General features: G+C 49.7%; 1 protein-coding gene across 2 annotated transcripts in view; it reads left to right on the top strand.

The window, feature by feature from the left end:
* The first annotated feature begins 384 nt into the window (after positions 1-384).
* The window catches only part of LOC133340834 (uncharacterized), a 30,332-nt gene continuing 11,682 nt past the window's right edge, over positions 385-19,034 (top strand). The window contains exons 1-5 of one of the 2 annotated variants that reach the window (XM_061549258.1): positions 385-654; positions 10,461-10,889; positions 13,567-13,815; positions 17,671-17,841; positions 18,645-18,769. In XM_061549258.1, coding sequence (XP_061405242.1) covers positions 10,521-10,889; positions 13,567-13,815; positions 17,671-17,841; positions 18,645-18,769 — 914 coding nt within the window. In that variant the 5' untranslated portion in view covers positions 385-654; positions 10,461-10,520. Of the gene's footprint in view, positions 655-10,453; positions 10,890-13,566; positions 13,816-17,670; positions 17,842-18,644; positions 18,770-19,034 lie in introns of both variants that reach the window. The other variant, XM_061549259.1, reaches the window with a different exon arrangement.

Genomic DNA, 19,034 nt, shown 5'->3' with positions numbered 1-19,034 from the left:
GGCTAATTGTGCTGAGTCGGTACGTTGTCTCAGTGGCCCGGGATACTATGTGTACATTCTGTGTTTACTGTGCGTCATCTACTCGCACACAGTCAGTGCTCGTTCACGTCGAGACGTTACCACGCGAGTCTCTTTTCGCGATTATGCAAGACGTCTGGCTTCCTTCTACACAGCCCTGCCCTTCTACACAGCCCTGCCCTTCTACACAGCCCTGCCTTGCTACACAGCCCTACCCTGCCCTTCTACGCAGCCCTGCCCTGCTACAGACCCCCTGTCCTGCCCTGCTTTGCCCTACCCTGCTCCGGCGAGCCCTGCCCCTTCCCTTGGTGGGTGGAGGCGATGACGGAGACTGCGAGAATGAGAAACCACACCCGGTGAGACCCCCACACCTCCACCACCAGCTGCGTTGGTGACGGTGGCAGCGGTGCTGGTGGTAGAGATGATGGTGGTGGTGGTGGGGATTACGATGATGACGACGACGACGATGAGAGTGATGATGGTGACCGGGACGTGCCTGTGAGCAAGGCTTCGAGGAGAGGAGCAGTTGGACGCTTAGGAGTGAAGCACTTACTCCGGCGGTACATATACTAACATTGGAACGATACAGAGAAGCACTTGAGTGGTTTCAGTTCAGCCAGAGAGGATCGAGTCCAGGTGAGGGTGTGAGATACGTGAATCCGGGCTGTGTGTGTCGGTGTGTGTGTGAGTGTGTGTATACACAGTGCTTATGTTTCGATTTAAAGCTTTCGTGACTGCAGGGATTCATCTTCTTGGTTTTTTCGGTAAAGTCACGTAGAAGGGAAGTAATACAATAATTATATTATTATATTATATATTATTTTATTATGCTTTATTTTTATTATTTTATTACTTCCCTTCTACGTGACTTTACCGAAAGAACCAAGAATACAGTGCTTATGTTTGTGTCTGGTGTAGTGTGTTTAGTGTGTGTGATGCCTACATTTGTGTCTGCGGGGAGCGGTGGCGCAGTGGTTAGCGCGCTGCGCTACGAACCCGGCGACACGAGTTCGATTCCCGCTCACGGCCACCCATCCCGGTGTCAATTATCTGAACCTGTCCTGGGCTTCTCCTAGGTCGACTCAGCCTCAAATGAGTACCTGGCGCGGCGTGTAAACATCGCCACGGGGGAGCCAAAGGCGGCCGGGCGTGGTGTTGGCCACCCACCCCCTCGTGTTCCTGTGCCGGCCTTCATAGCTGCTGCTCGCTAACAGCACTTGCCCCTACAGTCTGTTAAGGCTACACGGGGGGGGGGATCTTTATATTTGTATGGTACGTGTGTACACGGTTACAAAGTAGTTGGTTACAAAGTAGTCGTGTCAAGTGTACGCAGTTTCACGCGTGTGCGTATACAGTCTTACATAGTGCACACTGCATACGTTCAACAAATGTACACGTGTGTGTGTAAAAAGTATTCCGTGTGTACTCAGCATTTTGAAGGCCCTTTAAGCAGAGGCTTTTTACCCTCGCTGGCAAATAAAAACAGGCGTTCAAAGGCGCTAAAACACCAAACGGAAACCATTGGCATGGAATCCTTGTCCGCATTACCCACGCGGTTGTTTTGTTCGCATGTCCATCACGATCCCATGCGAGACGTTTCTGTTTGGCGTTTAGCAAATCTTGACGGCCGTTTCATTTGCCTAGAAGAAGGGGGTCAACCCCCCCCTCCTCTTAGATTTTGAAACCGGCAAGGGAGGTCCCCGTCTTTTTGTGAGGACGATTTGCAGGCGAGTTGTGTGACAAGGTGCAGTCCTCGTGTGTGTGTGATGTGTGATGTAGAAACGGTGTGCGTGGAGTAGAGACACGTGCGTTCGTGTGATGTGGCACGCGTGTTGCATTGTCAAGGCAGTGCACACGTGTGCGTACTTCACAGAGTACGTGTGCCACGTATAAAGTCAATGAAGCTATAATACACGTGCACTGTTGATTGTGCGTGCATTGTAGTACGTCCGTATGACAGGTACACACTGGTATATCCTGCAGAATATGCTCAATATACACCGTAGTAGCTACACAAAGTACACGTTACATAATTGTGTATGTGCTCTCGTAGTCTAGAGTATATATATATACACGATGCATATATATTTCTTGAGTGCTGTCACTTCCTTACCCAACTGGACGCCTGTGAAAATGAGCTTTAATGCTCATCGGATTCCTGCAGTCAGAGTAAATATTCTCACATACAGTACTCAACATGGACGCAATACGTATCGTTAATATATGTATATATGTGTACGCAATTGTGTAAGCGTGCACTGTAGTATAAAAGTGTACACAATGTACACATTGTATAAAGAGTGCCCATACAGGTGTGTCGTGTATTATAATGAACGTCTTCTTGGTTCATTCGGTAAAGTCACGTAGAAGGGAAATAATAAAATAAGAAAAATAAAACATAACAATATAATTGTATTGCTTATTTTATTATGTTTTATTTTTATTATTTTATAACTTCCCTTCTACGTGACTTTACCGAAAGAACCAAGAAGATGAATCCCTGCAGTCACGAAAGCTTTAAATCGAAAAATAATGAACGTGTGTATCTGTGGGTCATCTCAATGAATCCGTGGCACCTGGGTCTCTCCCTTGACCTCCTGCCTCAAGGTGCACCTAGCCTGGCACCAGCGCCGCGGTGACGTCATGTCGGTCGCCTGCGACTAAGTCGCCCGTAAGATCTCACAAGCTAAGCAGGCGTTTGAGCCTGGGTAGTCGTGCTTGGACCACCGTGCATTCACCAGTGTGGTGAAGTATGGTTGAATAACCTCCCAACCCCCCTACACCCGCAAAGGCATGGTAAATAAATCATCCAGCAGTGGAATGTCTGCGTGTATGTCCATGCGTATATGGGGAGCGGTGGTGTAGTGGTTAGCGCGCTGCGCTACGAACCCGGCGACCCGAGTTCGATTCCCGCTCACGGCCACCTCCACCGGTGACGTTTATCTAAACCGGTCCTGAGCCTCCACCTAGGTCGACTCAGCCTCAAATGAGTACGTGGTGCGCTGTGTAGTAAACATTACCACTGGGGAGACAAAGGCGGCCGGGCGGTGGTGATGGCCACCTATCCCCTCGTGTGCGCCGTTCCGGCCTTCATAGGTGCTCGCTAACAGCACTTGCCCCTACAGCCTGTTACAGGCTACACGAGGGATCCTTGTCTTTGTTTGATATTTGTCCATGCGTATCCTGTATATCAGTTATATTTATTGATATTCTTTACGTGTTGACTCACAGGCTGTGGTGCTGTGCAAATGAACGACTTGTGTGCTCGGTCTTGCCCAATTGCTCACGCTGGCACACTGCACGCACACGGGTCAAAATGTCATCATGGACACCGCCAGAGATGCCATCACCACCAACCAACCACATCTTCGCCATCCCACAGCTCTCTCACAGTTGACAGGTCCTTCATGGACCTCTCCTACCCAACTCATCACGGTGGCTAAGAGATGGCAACTCCCTCGCCTGGTATACAGGATGGTCGTGGGTTCGACCCCGACATTGACGCCTGCTGCTGTATGTTTGGAGTTTGTGTGTCTCTCTCTCTCATCATTATCACGGTGGCTAGGAGATGTTAACTCCCTCGCCTGGTATACAGGAGGTCATGGGTTCGACCCCGACCTTGACGCCTGCTGCTGTATATTTGGAGTTTGTGTGTGTGTCTCTCTCTCTCCGTGTTCGTGTGGATTTTTCTCCGGGACCTCTGGTTTTCCCCCTCCACGTTCAGAATGAACATGACGCGTTTCGAGTGTTTGTTCTCCTGGTATACATTTCCACATGATGATGAGCCAACTTCATCGGGCTATTATATGTGATAGCCAGCTCAGTGAGCTTTACCTGCTAAAATACAGGGTTTTGTTTTCAACCATCAAAGACAAAAGATCCCCCGTGGAGCCTTAACAGACTGTTGGGGCAAGTGCTGTTAGCGAGCACCTACGAAGGCCGGCACGGTACACGAGGTGGGTGGGTGGCCAACACCACGCCCAGCCGCCTTTGTCTTCCCAGTGGTGACATTTGCAACACCGCACCACGTACTCGTTTGAGGCTGAGTCGACCTAGGCGACCGATTCAAATAATTCGTCGACTGGTGTTGACCCTCAGCGGAGAATCAAACTCGGGTGGCCGGGGTTCGTTGTGCACCCACTCACCACCGCCACCACCAAATTTCTACTGTGCACTATATTATACTTATATATCTTCTTGGTTCTTTCGGTAAAGTCACGTAGAATGGAAATAATAAAATAATAAATATAAAACATATGTTTTATTTCCATTCTACGTGACTTTACCGAAAGAACCAAGAAGATGAATCCCTGCAGTCACGAAAGCTTTAAATCGAAATATACTTATATACTTAATATATATGATCCTCAATACCTGCGATTGAAGTTGTGCAGGGGTTTGTCCGCTTGTTATTGGCTTTATCGTTACACTCGGCGTGAGTCAACTTTGTTTCGTACTTGGGTCACCGGCTATGATGCACTCATGGCTGTCAACCCACACGGTTTACCACGTAGTCTTGTACAGGCTATAAATTAAATAGAAACACAAATCTAGCATTACGTTCTCAGGAAGAACGTAATCAACCAGATAGGGTGTTGACTGTTATGTTATCCGACTCTCTGTTGTATTACATTACATTTCTAAGTATACTAGATTTGTGTTTCTATTTAATTTATACCTGATGATGATTGCTTGTGTTGCAATCGAAACGTCGTATGCTAGTATTTAATTTAATTTATTATTTTATCTTTATACGTGACTTTACCGAAAGAACCAAAGAATAATTCCTGCAGTCACGAAAGCTCCAAATTAAGTTTGTACAGGCTAATTGAGTTTTTAGGTTCATACGACGTGCAGCCGCTATCAACACGGGCACAAATGTTTGTGTCTATTTGTTTGTGTTTCTCCCTTGCGATGGGACTTTGTAGGATGAACGTTGAGGTTTATAAGGGGGCACGGGGTGACCAATACGGTGTGAATTGCTCTTTGGTTCCTCTTCTTGGTTCTTTCGGTAAAGTCACGTAGAATGGAAATAATAAAAGAATAAAAATAAAACATAATAAAAATACAATTTTCACGACGGCTGCTTGCGTTGTGGCCGAAACGTTGTGAGAATTATTTTATTATGTTTTATTTTAATTATTTTATTATTGCCATTCTACGTGACTTTACCGAAAGAACCAAGAAGATGAATCCCTGCAGTCACGAAAGCTTTACATCGAAATGCTCTTTCGTTCTTTCGGTAAAGTCACGTATAAAGAGAAAATAATAATTTAAAAACTAGCATACGACGTTTCGATTGCAACACAAGCAATCATCATCAAGTATAAATGAAATAGAAACATGAAATAGAAACACAAATCTAGTATACTTAGAAATGTAATGTAATACAACTGTAATGTAATAGAACAGAGAGTCGGATAACACTGTTGTATTACATTACATTTCTACGTATACTAGATTTGTGTTTCTATTTCATTTATACCTGATGATGATTGCTTGTGTTGCAATCGAAACGTCGTATGCTAGCATTTAATGTATTATTTTCTCTTTATACGTGACTTTACCGAAAGAACCAAAGAGTAATCCCTGCAGTCACGAAAGCTCCAAAGAAAGTATAGGTCTGAATTGGTCTGTAACAAGGTAGGGACACTGACTGTTTGGGCCGTGTCGAAAGGAGTCCCGTTGCCCGAAACGTCACCCGTTGTTGTGCATATTGTTTGCTTAAATCCCTTTTGAAGGCCACACACAGCGTGCCTGGCGAATATCGTCGAGTCTTTTGATCACGATGTGGGAGGGGGGGGGGACCTTCAATGAATCGATCAATATCGGCCCGCTTGTCCCCAACTGAATTGGGTCACGGAAGGCAGTGGACCTCCACCAAGTCCCCAAGTCCCCTCCCATCGTGCCCCCTGTGCCCTCCACCAGCGGGCATCGACCTCGGATCACGGATCACGGCTCTCTCCTAGTACCAGCCCCCCCCCCCCACGTCTTTCCAGCGCAATCTTGGGCTGAGGACGTCCTTAGAACCTCTCCCCGGGGGGCAGTGCCGGACTAAGCTGGTGCGGGGCCTGTAGCGTTGCGTTATAAAGGGGCCCTAGATGAAAAAAAAACACGTAAATATTAAGACACAATTTGTTAAATTTGCACAGTAAAGTAATTGTATTTTTTTCTATTTGCTACACAGCCAGATAATACGACAAATCGCTCACCTTAAACACCCGGTCCCTCGTAAAAGTCGAAGGTGGTATAGTACTATAGTTATAGAGCGAGTGCAGAATCACTGAACCGGAATTGATGGCTTGGAAGCCCTTGAAAGCGCGGGGCCAGTAGCACACGCAGCTACTCATGCTGCTCGGATAACACTGGTCAACACACGTTTTCTGGCATAAGGTATTCCAACGGGTTTAATGTAATTTTGGGGTGCTGATTCCAAATCTGGCATCCGTTTTTGTCTCACGTCAGGTTTTTGAGATATAAAATATTGCATTTTCAATAAAAACTGCAGAAGAAAAATATTAAATAAATTTGGATATCTATATAAAATGATATTATAAACACACTATCCTAAAATACAGCACCATATATTAACACTAAAGCAGTCACTGACTCGCAACAACTTGCAATCATAAGTGACAGAGTTAATTTCTGGTAAAATCAATGAAAATGGGGTATGCCGATAGCATAAAAATGAGGTGTGCTAGAGCAAATCTGAGATCAGATTTGGAATCAGCACCCTGAAATTAGTCTAGAAGAGCTGCAAAAGTCCAGGCCAGAAAAAAATATTGTTGTTGACCAGTGTTATCAGAGCATTTCGGTAAAGTCACGTAGAAAGAGAAAATAGCAAATTAAATAATAGCATACGACGTTTTATTGCAACACAAGCAATCATCGTCAGGTACAAATGAAAGCGAAAACAACAACCTAGTAAACTTAGAAATATAATGCAATACAACACAGAGAGTGGCTAACATAACAGTCAACACCCTACCTGGTTGATTACGCTCTTCCAAAAATTGCTAGATTTAAGAGAGAGATCAAACACGGAACAGGAGGCACATAGTCAGACACGTAAGCAGAGAGATAAAACAGAGACACACACAGAGAGAGACCGAAAGAACCAAAGAGTAATTCCTGCAGTCACGAAAGCAGTCCGTTTGTCGGCATCCACAGCAGACGAGCCCCATCCACCGCAGCAGCAGCAGCTACAGCAGCAGCAGCAGCTACAGCAGCAGCAGCAGCTACAGCAGCAGCAGCAGCTACAGCAGCAGCAGCAGCTACAGCAGCAGCAGCAGCTACAGCAGCAGCAGCAGCTACAGCAGCAGCAGCAGCAGCTACAGCAGCAGCAGCAGCTACAGCAGCAGCAGCAGCTACAGCAGCAGCAGCAGCTACAGCAGCAGCTACAGCAGCAGCAGCTGACTTCGCCCCACGCTCGCAAGTGCCGCCTGGACGTTGAGTCTCTTGGCAGAGGCGCCCTCCTCACACGAGAGAGAAAGCGAGCTCTGTAGCCACCTTTGTTCTATTTCATCGTCTGGCGTTTCGTGCGAGACCTGTATGTGCAGCATGTTGAACCTCTTTCGCACCGTACGCAGCCAACCGTCCTAATCGGAGGCTTGTGAAGCGACGTATAAACTTTCGGCCGACCTCCCCTACCACCCCACCACCCCACCCCCCCTCTTTGCTGAAGCGATAAAAAAATGAGAATTTAACAATCGTATTTGCTAGATAATTGTTTTTTACCCTTTTATCTGGCAACAAAACTGACACCTTTTTCTTTTTACAAGGAGTCATATTTGCATTGACCGCAATACCTGCGGTCGAAATGCAAACAAAAAACACAACTCTGGTAATGTATGCACTGTCCTTGAAATTGATTGGTCCACACCCGAGACAGCTTTCCTTAGAGCCTAGTCTCACATGGTGTTGGACCAGATGACGCCAAACGGCGCACAACTCAAAGACAATGCACCATCAGAGTATGAGAGCTCGGGGTAAGCATTTACACCATTGGAACCTTCTATGCCAGTAGCAAAATATGATCATTGTTTTTACCCTTTTATTTGGCAACAAAACTGACGCCTTTTTTTACAAGGATTCAATGTTTGCATTGACTACAATACCTGCGGTCGGAATGCAAACAAAAAAAACACAACTCTGATAATGATGTCCTTGAAATTGATTGGTCCACACCCGAGACAGCTTTTCTTCGAGCCCAGTCTCACGTGGTGTTGGACCAGTTGACGCCACATGGCGCACAACTCAAAGACAATGCACCATCAGAGTATTCGTATTTCTCTCGAATGTTCAGTTCTTACAAAGCTTAGCCCGTAATGCGCGTTGTACTTCGTGCCAAAAGTCACGTTCAAGTCGAGCTTCCGCCTGGAATGTTCCGCATCACCCACCGCTCGAGTTGCCACGGCATGTTGCACAAGTCGAGGCGAGCTCTGGCTACAGGTGCTAATTGCAGCCAATTAGGAGGAGAGACGCAGAGAGATTAATAATGCTGGGAGGGAATTCACCTCGTCTCGCGCTGTCTCCTCACCCCCGTCCCCTCACCTCTCACTCACCTCTCACCTACTCACCCCTCACCCTCTCTCACTCACCCCCTCACTCACCTGATCTACTCACCCCTCACCTCGTCTCACCCCGTCCCCTCACCTCTCACTCACCCTCTCACTCACCCTCTCACTCACCCTCTCACTCACCCTCTCTCATCCCTCACCTCGTCTCAGGCTGTCTCACTCACCCTCTCTCACCCTCACCTTCTCACCCCGTCTCCTCACCTCTCACTCACCCTCCCTCTCACCCTCTCTCACCTTCTCTCACCCCTCACCTACTCACCCCTCACCTCTCACTCACCCCCTCACTCACCTCATCTACTCACCCCTCACCTACTCACCCCTCACCTCTCACTCACCCCCTCACTCACCTCACCTACTCACCCCTCACCTCGTCTCACGCTGCCTCACCTCCGTCTCCTCACCTCTCACTCACCCTCTCTCACCCTCACCTGCTCAACCCTCACCTCTCACTCACCCTGTCTCCTCACCCTCTCTCACCCTCTCTCTCACCCCTCACCTCATCTCACGCTGTCTCACCCCGTCTCCTCACCTCTCACTCACCCTCATCTACTCACCCCTCACCTCGTCCCCTCACCTCTGACTCACCCTCTCTCACTCACCCCTCACCTACTCACCCCTCACCTCGTCTCACGCTGTCTCACCTCACCTCCTCACCCCTCACCCAAACCTCTCACACCTCACCTTGTCTCTACCCTCAGACAATCTCTCACCCTGTCTGCTCACTCTTGCCTCTTGCCTGAATGTATTTTCTCGGCTAAATCACTCCTCACCCATCTCTGTGCTCACGACATAATCTCTCCTCATCACTCCTCACCAGTCTCCCTCAACCCTGCGTCTCTCTTCACGACCTCGCTCCTCACCCTTCATCCGATTTCACTCCTCACTCACCCGATCTCATCCCTCACCTCATCCCTCACCTCATGCCTCACTCCATCACATCCCTCACGCCAACTCATTCCACACACAGGAGAGGGGAAGAGCAAGGAGTAAGTGGGTCAGGAGGAAGACGAATACAAAAAGGGAGTTGTAGACGGAACAGCAGGGACAGCGGCGACGTAAGGGGAAACGGTGGCGACGTAACGAAGCGACGGTCAACTCAATAAATAATATTAAACAAATCTTTTTCAAACACGCTGTTATTTTGAAATGTTCTCGTAATGGAAGAACTCCACGACTCCAGGAAGTGGCCCCGAAGCTTGCCACAACGTAAGGGACCGTGGCCAATTACAGCCAACGTGAGTTTACCGTGGATAATTAGACCCAAGCCGAAACATAACATATAATAAGATCGTTTAAATATATATATATTTTATATTTTATGACAGAATATAGTATTGTCATCAGTATGACATAAGTATACCAAGTTTGCAATCGATACCACATTGGGAAGTGGGTTAAAATTGAGTTACAAGATTTGAGGATACAACAACGACAACAGAGTGAGTTCATAGAAAGCATGTAAAAAGATTGTTTAAAAATAATTTATTTTTATTTTTATGATAGAACATAGTATTATCATCAGTATGACATAAGTATGCGAAGTTTGCAGTCGATACCACATTGGGAAGTGGTTTAAAATTGAGTTAGAAGATTTGAGGATACAACAACGAAAATAGACAGAGTGAGTTAATAGAAAGCGTGTAAAAACATTGTTTAAAAATATTTATTTTTTATTTTTTATGATAGAATATAGTATTGTCATCAGTATGACATAAGTATACGAAGTTTGCAGTCGATACCACATTGGGAAATGGGTTAAAATTGAGTCACAACATTTGAGGATACAACAACGACAACGTGAGTTAAATGAAAGCGCGCAATACAAAACTGCGCGTTTCTCTCGGCCGTGTGAGACAACAGAAGCCGACGGTCCGCTCGAGAGGACCGCGTGGTGGGCCCCCGTGATTGCCGGCCACCACGATGGCGTGGCCCAGCCCTGGAGGCCCCATGGAGACCTTCTCGCCGATGTCGCCGCTCTGCTCGGCTCTCGACGTCTGGGAGGACGGTCGCGGCGGCGGCGGCGGCGGCCCCCCGGGGCCCGACCCGCGAGCGCGTGAGAGCCAGCGCCTGGCCATCGACGCCCTGGTGGAGCAGGGCCCCGCGGCCTACCGGGACTTCCTCCGCCACGAGGGCCTGCCGGCCTTCCTCTCCGAGCCCGAGGTGGAGCACATCGTGCTGCACCACCAGCGGCCCGCGCTGCACAGTCACAGCGGCCCCGCCGCGGCCTCCGGCTTGCTGTCCCTCATGGCCGCGCCGCGCAGACACGACGCCAATGGCCTCCACGGCGAGGTGAGTTCAAGGTGACTTTAGGGATTTTTTGGAATTTGATTTATTTTTTGACATTTTTTTTGTGGGGAAAAAAGCGCAATCCCCCCCCCCCCCCCCAGGGTGGAGAAACTCTCTTTTTTATTTTTTATTTTTATTTTTTTTACGATCAGAGGAAACAAGAAGATGCTCGGTGTAGTCGGCACTTTGCTTCGTTCATAATTTAGTTTTTTTAGTCTTTTTTCCAATGCTTTGCTTTACGTGCCCCCCCCCCTTTTTAAAAATGAAAGATTTCACGAAAGATTTCACGCTCTGCTCTCCTCCTTCTTACCCCCCCTCTCTCTCTACCTCCCCTCTCCTCCCCTCCGTCCCCTCCTCTCCCACCTCCTCCATCCCTCCCCTCTCCTTCTTCCCCTCCCTTCCTCACCTCTCTCCCCACATCCCCTCCCTCCCCTCCCTCCCCTCCCTCCCCTCCCTTCCTCACCTCTCTCCCCACATCCCCTCCCTCCCCTCCCTCCCCTCCCTTCCTCACCTCTCTCCCCACATCCCTTCCCTCCCCTCTCCTCCCTCCCCTCCCTCCCCTCCCTTCCTCACCTCTCTCCCCACATCCCCTCCCTCCCCTCCCCCCCATCCCCTCCCACCCCTCCCCTCTGTTTCTCTCTTGAGACTCAAACTCAATCTCCAACGAGAACGTCGTTTATTTGAGTTGTTTTTTTGAGAGAAGAGCGGCACTGGTTTTTTGCACCCTCGTTTGCAATGTTCTAGACAGTGCCATATATTTCATTTTATTTTTACAATTTTTATATATATATAAAAAAAACGTAATTTCCCCCAGGGTTCAGAAACTCTCTTTCTCTCTCTCTCTCTCAAGAGCCGGCTTGAGTCGTTTATTTGAGAGAAGAGCTACACCTTTTTTTGTACCCCCGTTCGCAATGTTCTAGGCGGTGCCATGAGTGTCAATGAAGGTGCGGGAAGTGTGTAAAGTAAAGTGAAAAAAGCGAGCAAGCCCCTCAGCCTTTGAGCATGACCCAACTACTAAAATTAAAACCACCTGTAATTCCTGAAGAACTGCATTGTAGTCCTCTTGTGATCGGGCCGTCATCAAAATACATTTTGAGAGAATGTGACCGGCAGCGGCAGCAGCAGCAGCGGCGATTTAGAGGCGCGACTGCGGATGTTTATATTCTTAGGTTTATTCGGTAAAGTCACGTAGGTAAAAAATTAAAATTAATAAAAGTTAAATGAAAATAAAATAAAAATCACGACGTTTCGGAGGCAACGCAAGCTTCCGTCTTCAGGTGGATTAGCTGTATCAAGTGAGAGAAAAAACCTAAGAATATGAATCCTTGCAAGTCACGAAAGCTTCAAATCTAGATTGCGGATGTTTAGATACCGACGTTTTAGTTTTTCCACTTCACTGTTTTTAATTTTGATAAAACGTTCTCGCCTCAAGGGGGGGGAGGGTGGGGGGGGGGGTAAGGTGGGCGTGGCCACACGAACAGTGGGCGTGGCTATGTACCAGTGGGCGGGGACTTCTGGGGGATGGGAAGGGAGGGGCTATTAGTTCATCCACCCGTGTGTGTGGCCATGCTGAGCCTTCTAGAAACGTCGGGAGCTCGGTCCACTGTGAAAATTCCAGAGGGAGGTGGGGGAGGGGGGCTCACATGCGAGACACGTGGCAGTCCCGTGATTATATCCCGCAGAGGATTCCCTCGTTATTCGCGGCAAGGGATTTGATTCAGAGAGGCTCGTGAAGAATCGAAATTTCGCGGATAAGGGGCCGTCCATAAATGACGTCACGCACCTGGGGGGGGGGTTGATAAATGTGACGTCACATCAAAATGCGCAAGTTTTAGTAAAGATAGACAACACGTTCTACTTAATTAAATAGACTTTTTGATGAATGTTTTCTCCTACAACATCAGAGTGCAGTGCCACGTTAAAGACGCACTACAGGGACAATAGTTTAAAGCGATTTGAAGCATGTTTTATTTGGGGGGGGGGGGCAGAGTTTTGTGACGTCATATTTGATGGGGGGGTCTGACTTTTTGTGACGCCGTGTGACAATGGGTGGGGGGGGGGGGGTAAAAAATCGTCCAAAATCGCGTGACGTCATTTATGGACGGCCCGTAATGGTATCGGCCTACGAAAACCTATCCTTTTTTTTTACCATGAATTACCTTGAATAGATAACGTCAATAAGCTTTCTCTCTCGTCACTTTCTCTCTGATCCCTTTTTCTCGTCACTTTATCTCGTCTCAACGCGGTCGCGGACGGCCAAAACCCGCGGATGGCAAGTTCGCGAATGACGAGAAAAAAAGCCAGAACCCCCTTTTTTCTGCGTCGTTTCGCGAATCCGTCGTCACGTTATGAAGCCTTACGTCGCCCGCAGCGTCGTCCGTCCTCGTTCCCGTTATCCGCCACCTCTCGCCCTTTGCCTTCTATTCCACCCAGCCCGTACAATCGCTTTGAGCCGCGTCGCTTCGATATCCGTCTCCGCACCCCTCTCAGGAACGCCCCCCCCCCCCGCTCGCGCTCCCATCCCACCCCCCACCACGACGTGTGTGTCGCTGCAATCGTCATCTCGACACCCCCTGGGTGAACGCCACGAACGACGCGTCGAGTAACGCTCCGAGCGTCACCTTCTCTCGCCCTCTGCACCCCCCCCCACCCCCACCCCCACCCACCTTCTCTCCACGAGATGGGGCTGGTACTGGCCGGCGGCGGTGGCCGTGGCGAGGAGGAGAACGGCGAGGACGAGGAGGACATGGGCTCGGGGACGTACTGGCCCGTCTTCTCCGACGTGACGGTGCCCGAGCTGGAGCTGGGCTGGCCGAACGTGGCGCGCAGCCTCGGCACCACCGTCTCCTGCTACTTCCAGCCGCCGCTCGAGGAGGGCGAGCCCAGCATCAAGGAGGTGGTGCGCAAGCTCATCCGCGGCGCCACCAAGGTGAGCCGAGGGTCAACCGTGGAGCACGCCCCTCGCTAACACGGATATACTCACGGAAGTGCCTTACTAACACACAAACATACTCACGCACGCGCCTTACTAACACACTAACACACGGACATACTCACGCACGCCCCTCGCTAACACACTAACATACTCACGCACGCGCCTTACTAACACACTAACACACTAACATACTCACGCACGCGCCTCGCTAACACACGAACATACTCACGCACGCGCCTTACTAACACACTAACACACGGACATACTCACGCACGCCCCTCGCTAACACACTAACATACTCACGCACGCGCCTTACTAACACACTAACACACTAACATACTCACGCACGCCCCTCGCTAACACACTAACATACTCACGCACGCGCCTTACTAACACACTAACACATGGACATACTCACGCACGTGCCTCGCTAACACACGGACATACTAACGCACGTGCCTTACTAACACACTAACATACTCACGCACGCCCCTCGCTAACACACTAACATACTCACGCACGCCCCTCGCTAACACACTAACATACTCCCGCACGCGCCTTACTAACACACTAACACACTAACATACTCACGCACGCGCCTCGCTAACACACTAACATACTCACGCACGCCCCTCGCTAACACACTAACATACTCCCGCACGCGCCTTACTAACACACTAACACACTAACATACTCACGCACGCGCCTCGCTAACACACTAACATACTCACGCACGCGCCTTACTAACACACTAACACACTAACATACTCACGCACGCCCCTCGCTAACACACGAACATACTCACGCACGCGCCTTACTAACACACTAACACACGGACATACTCACGCACGCTCCTCGCTAACACACTAACATACTCACGCACGCGCCTTACTAACACACTAACATACTCACGCACGCCCCTCGCTAACACACTAACATACTCCCGCACGCGCCTTACTAACACACTAACACACTAACATACTCACGCACGCGCCTCGCTAACACACTAACACACTAACATACTCACGCACGCCCCTCGCTAACACACGAACATACTCACGCACGCGCCTTACTAACACACTAACACACTAACATACTCACGCACGCCCCTCGCTAACACACGAACATACTCACGCACGCGCCTTACTAACACACTAACACACGGACATACTCACGCACGGCCCTCGCTAACACACTAACATACTCACGCACGTGCCTTACTAACACACTAACACACGGACATACTCACGCACGGCCCTCGCTAACACACTAACATACTCACGCACGCGCCTTACTAACACACTAACATACTCACGCACGCGCCTTACTAATACACTAACATACTCACGCACGCGCCTTACTAACACACTAACATACTCACGCACGCGCCTTACTAATACACTAACACACGGACATACTCACGCACGCTCCTCGCTAACACACTAACATACTCACGCACGCGCCTTACTAACACACTAACATACTCACGCACGCCCCTCGCTAACACACTAACATACTCACGCACGCGCCTTACTAACACACGGACATACTAACACACGCCCCTCGCTAACACACTAACATACTCACGCACGCGCCTTACTAACACACTAACACACGGACATACTCACGCACGCCCCTCGCTAACACACTAACATACTCACGCACGCCCCTCGCTAACACACGAACATACTAACACACGTGCCGTATTAACACACTAACACACGAACATACTCACGCACGCCCCTCGCTAACACACTAACATACTCACGCACGCGCCTTACTAATACACTAACACACGGACATACTCACGCACGCCCCTCGCTAACACACTAACATACTAACACACGTGCCGTATTAACACACTAACACACGAACATACTCACGCACGCCCCTCGCTAACACACTAACATACTCACGCACACGCCTCGCTAACACACGAACATACTAACATACTCACGCACGCCCCTCACTAACACACAACACACTAACATACTCACGCACGCGCCTCGCTAACACACAAACACACTCACGCACGCCCCTCGCTAACACACAACACACTAACATACTCACGCACGCCCCTCGCTAACACAACACACTAACATACTCACGCACGCGCCTCGCTAACACACAACACACTAACATACTCACGCACGCCCCTCGCTAACACACAACACACTAACATACTCACGCACGCCCCTCGCTAACACACAACACACGGACATACTCACGCACGCCCCTCGCTAACACACAAACACACTCACGCACGCCCCTCGCTAACACACAACACACTAACATACTCACGCACGCCCCTCGCTAACACACAACACACTAACATACTCACGCACGCGCCTCACTAACACACTAACATACTCACGCACACCCCTCGCTAACACGAACATACGCACACCCCTCGCTAACACTAACATACTCACGCACGCGCCTCGCTAACACACGAACATACTAACACATGTGCCTTACTAATACACTAACACACAGACATACTCACGCACGCCCCTCGCTAACACAAACATACTCACGCACACCCCTCGCTATCACGAACATGCTAATGCACGTGCCTTACAAACACACACCACACGAACACACCGGTGGAGTGAGGGCGATGTGAGTTGATGGACGTTGTAGATCGTGATGAGTTTTCGGGTTGGTGACGGTGAAGCTTCACCCGCATGGCGTTTTCATGAAGTGTCCATGATTCTATGCCGTGGTTTGTGATGTCCGCGATGACGCTGTCTCTGCGATGACGCAATTCTTGTGATGACGTCTCTGTGATGACGTCTCCGTGATGACGTCACCGTGATGACGTCATTACGTCTCCGTGATGACGTCATGACGTCTCTATGATGTCATCTCCGTGATGACGTCTCCGTGATGACGTCTCCGTGATGACGTCACCGTGATGACATCTCTGTGATGACGTCACCGTGATGACATCTCCGTGATGACGTCTCCGTGATGACGTCTCCGTGATGACGTCTCCGTGATGACGTCACCGTGATGACGTCTCCGTGATGACGTCTCCGTGATGACGTCACCGTGATGACATCTCCGTGATGACGTCTCCGTGATGACGTCTCCGTGATGACGTCTCCGTGATGACGTCTCCGTGATGACGTCACCGTGATGACATCTCTGTGATGACATCTCTGTGATGACGTCACCGTGATGACATCTCCGTGATGACGTCTCCGTGATGACGTCTCCGTGATGACGTCACCGTGATGACATCTCCGTGATGACGTCTCCGTGATGACGTCACCGTGATGACATCTCCGTGATGACGTCACCGTGATGACGTCTCCGTGATGACGTCTCCGTGATGACGTCACCGTGATGACGTCTCCGTGATGACGTCTCCGTGATGACGTCACCGTGATGACGTCTCCGTGATGACGTCTCCGTGATGACGTCACCGTGATGACGTCTCCGTGATGACGTCACAGTGATGACGTCACCGTGATGACGTCTCCGTGATGATGTCTCCGTGATGACGTCACCGTGATGACGTCTCCGTGATGACGTCTCCGTGATGACGTCTCCGTAATGACGTCACCATGATGATGTCATTACGTCTCTGTGACGACGTCTCTGTGATTACGTCCTGACGTCTCAGTGATGACGTCATGACGTCTCTGTGATGACGTCATGACGTCTCTGTGATGTCATCTCCGTGATGACGTCTCCGTGATGACGTCTCCGTGATGACGTCACCGTGATGACATCTCTGTGATGACGTCACCGTGATGACGTCTCTGTGATGACGTGATGACGTCTCCGTGACGACGTCACCGTGATGACGTCTCTCCGTGATGTCGCCGTCTCCGCGTGGAGGTGGTGGCGGTGGCCATGGACGTGTTCTCCGACGTGGACCTCTTCTCGGAGCTCGTGGAGGTGAGCGGCCCCACGCGCCGCGTCCCCGTCTACCTGGTGCTCGACGCCATCGCCTTCCCCCTCTTCTGGGACATGTGCAGCGGCATGCGGCTCCGCGCGCGCGACCTGCAGGTACGGCGCCACCTGTAGGCACCTCCACACACCTGAATACGCGCACCTGTGTACACCCCCACAAACCTGTGTACACCTCCACACACACCTGTATACACACCTGTGTACACCTCCACACACACCTGTATACACACCTGTGTACACCTCCACACACACCTGTATACACACCTGTGTACACCTCCACACACACCTGTGTACACCTCCACACACCTGGATACACACCTGTGTACACCTCCACACACACCTGTGTACACCTCCACACACACCTGGATACACACCTGTGTACACGTCCACACACACCTGTATACGCACCTGTGTACACCCCTACACACACCTGTGAACATCCCCACACACACCTGTATGCCCCTCCACACACACACACACCTGTTTCCACACACCTGTGTACACACGTGTTTATCACAGCTGAGATGTTCCCATGGCGCCCGAGCATTCGGCCACAGCAGGAATGCTCGATTACAACGTCAGGCCCATTCATCAACTAAGAACCCCGGCTCTTTTAATGATGGCATTGTTGTTGATGACATAGTTGAAGGCGTCACTTATGTTGGCGTTGATGAGGATGTTGATGATGATGTCGTCACTGATGTTGGTGTTGATGAGGATGTTGATGATGATGTCGTCACTGATGTTGGTGTTGATGAGGATGTTGATGATGATGAAGTTGTCGTTGTTGTTGTTGATGTCGTCACCGATGTCTGTGTCGACGACGTTGACGACGATGACGTTGATGTTGTTATTCTTGTTGGTGCCATCGCTGTTGCTGGTCTTGACGGCGAACACAGAACATGCGCATCCGCATGCTCAACGGCACGTCGTACTGCTGCAAGTCGGGCGTCAAGATCCGCGGCCAGAGTCTGGAGAGGACGCTGCTGGTCGACGCTCACACCGTGCTGTCGGGATCCTACGGGTTCGTGTGCACGACCATAACACGAGCGCCACGTCAGCACAGATGCCACGCTCGCACGTACACCACGCTAACACAAACGTTACGCTATGAGACATCTCCTTTACCAGTGGCAAAATATAGCGATAGGTTTTTACCCTTTCAACTGGTACAAAAACATACACCTTTATACGAAGCATCATGTTTGCAATAACCACAACACAAGCAGTCAAAATGCAAACAAAAAGAAATAACTCTGATGATGATAATGTATGCACTGTCCTTGAAG

This window comes from Lethenteron reissneri, chromosome 10, assembly GCF_015708825.2.
Source record: "Lethenteron reissneri isolate LAM-NWPU_2019-01 chromosome 10, ASM1570882v1, whole genome shotgun sequence".
Taxonomy (NCBI): Eukaryota; Metazoa; Chordata; class Hyperoartia; order Petromyzontiformes; family Petromyzontidae; genus Lethenteron; species Lethenteron reissneri.
This window is presented reverse-complemented; position numbering and strand designations above follow the sequence as displayed.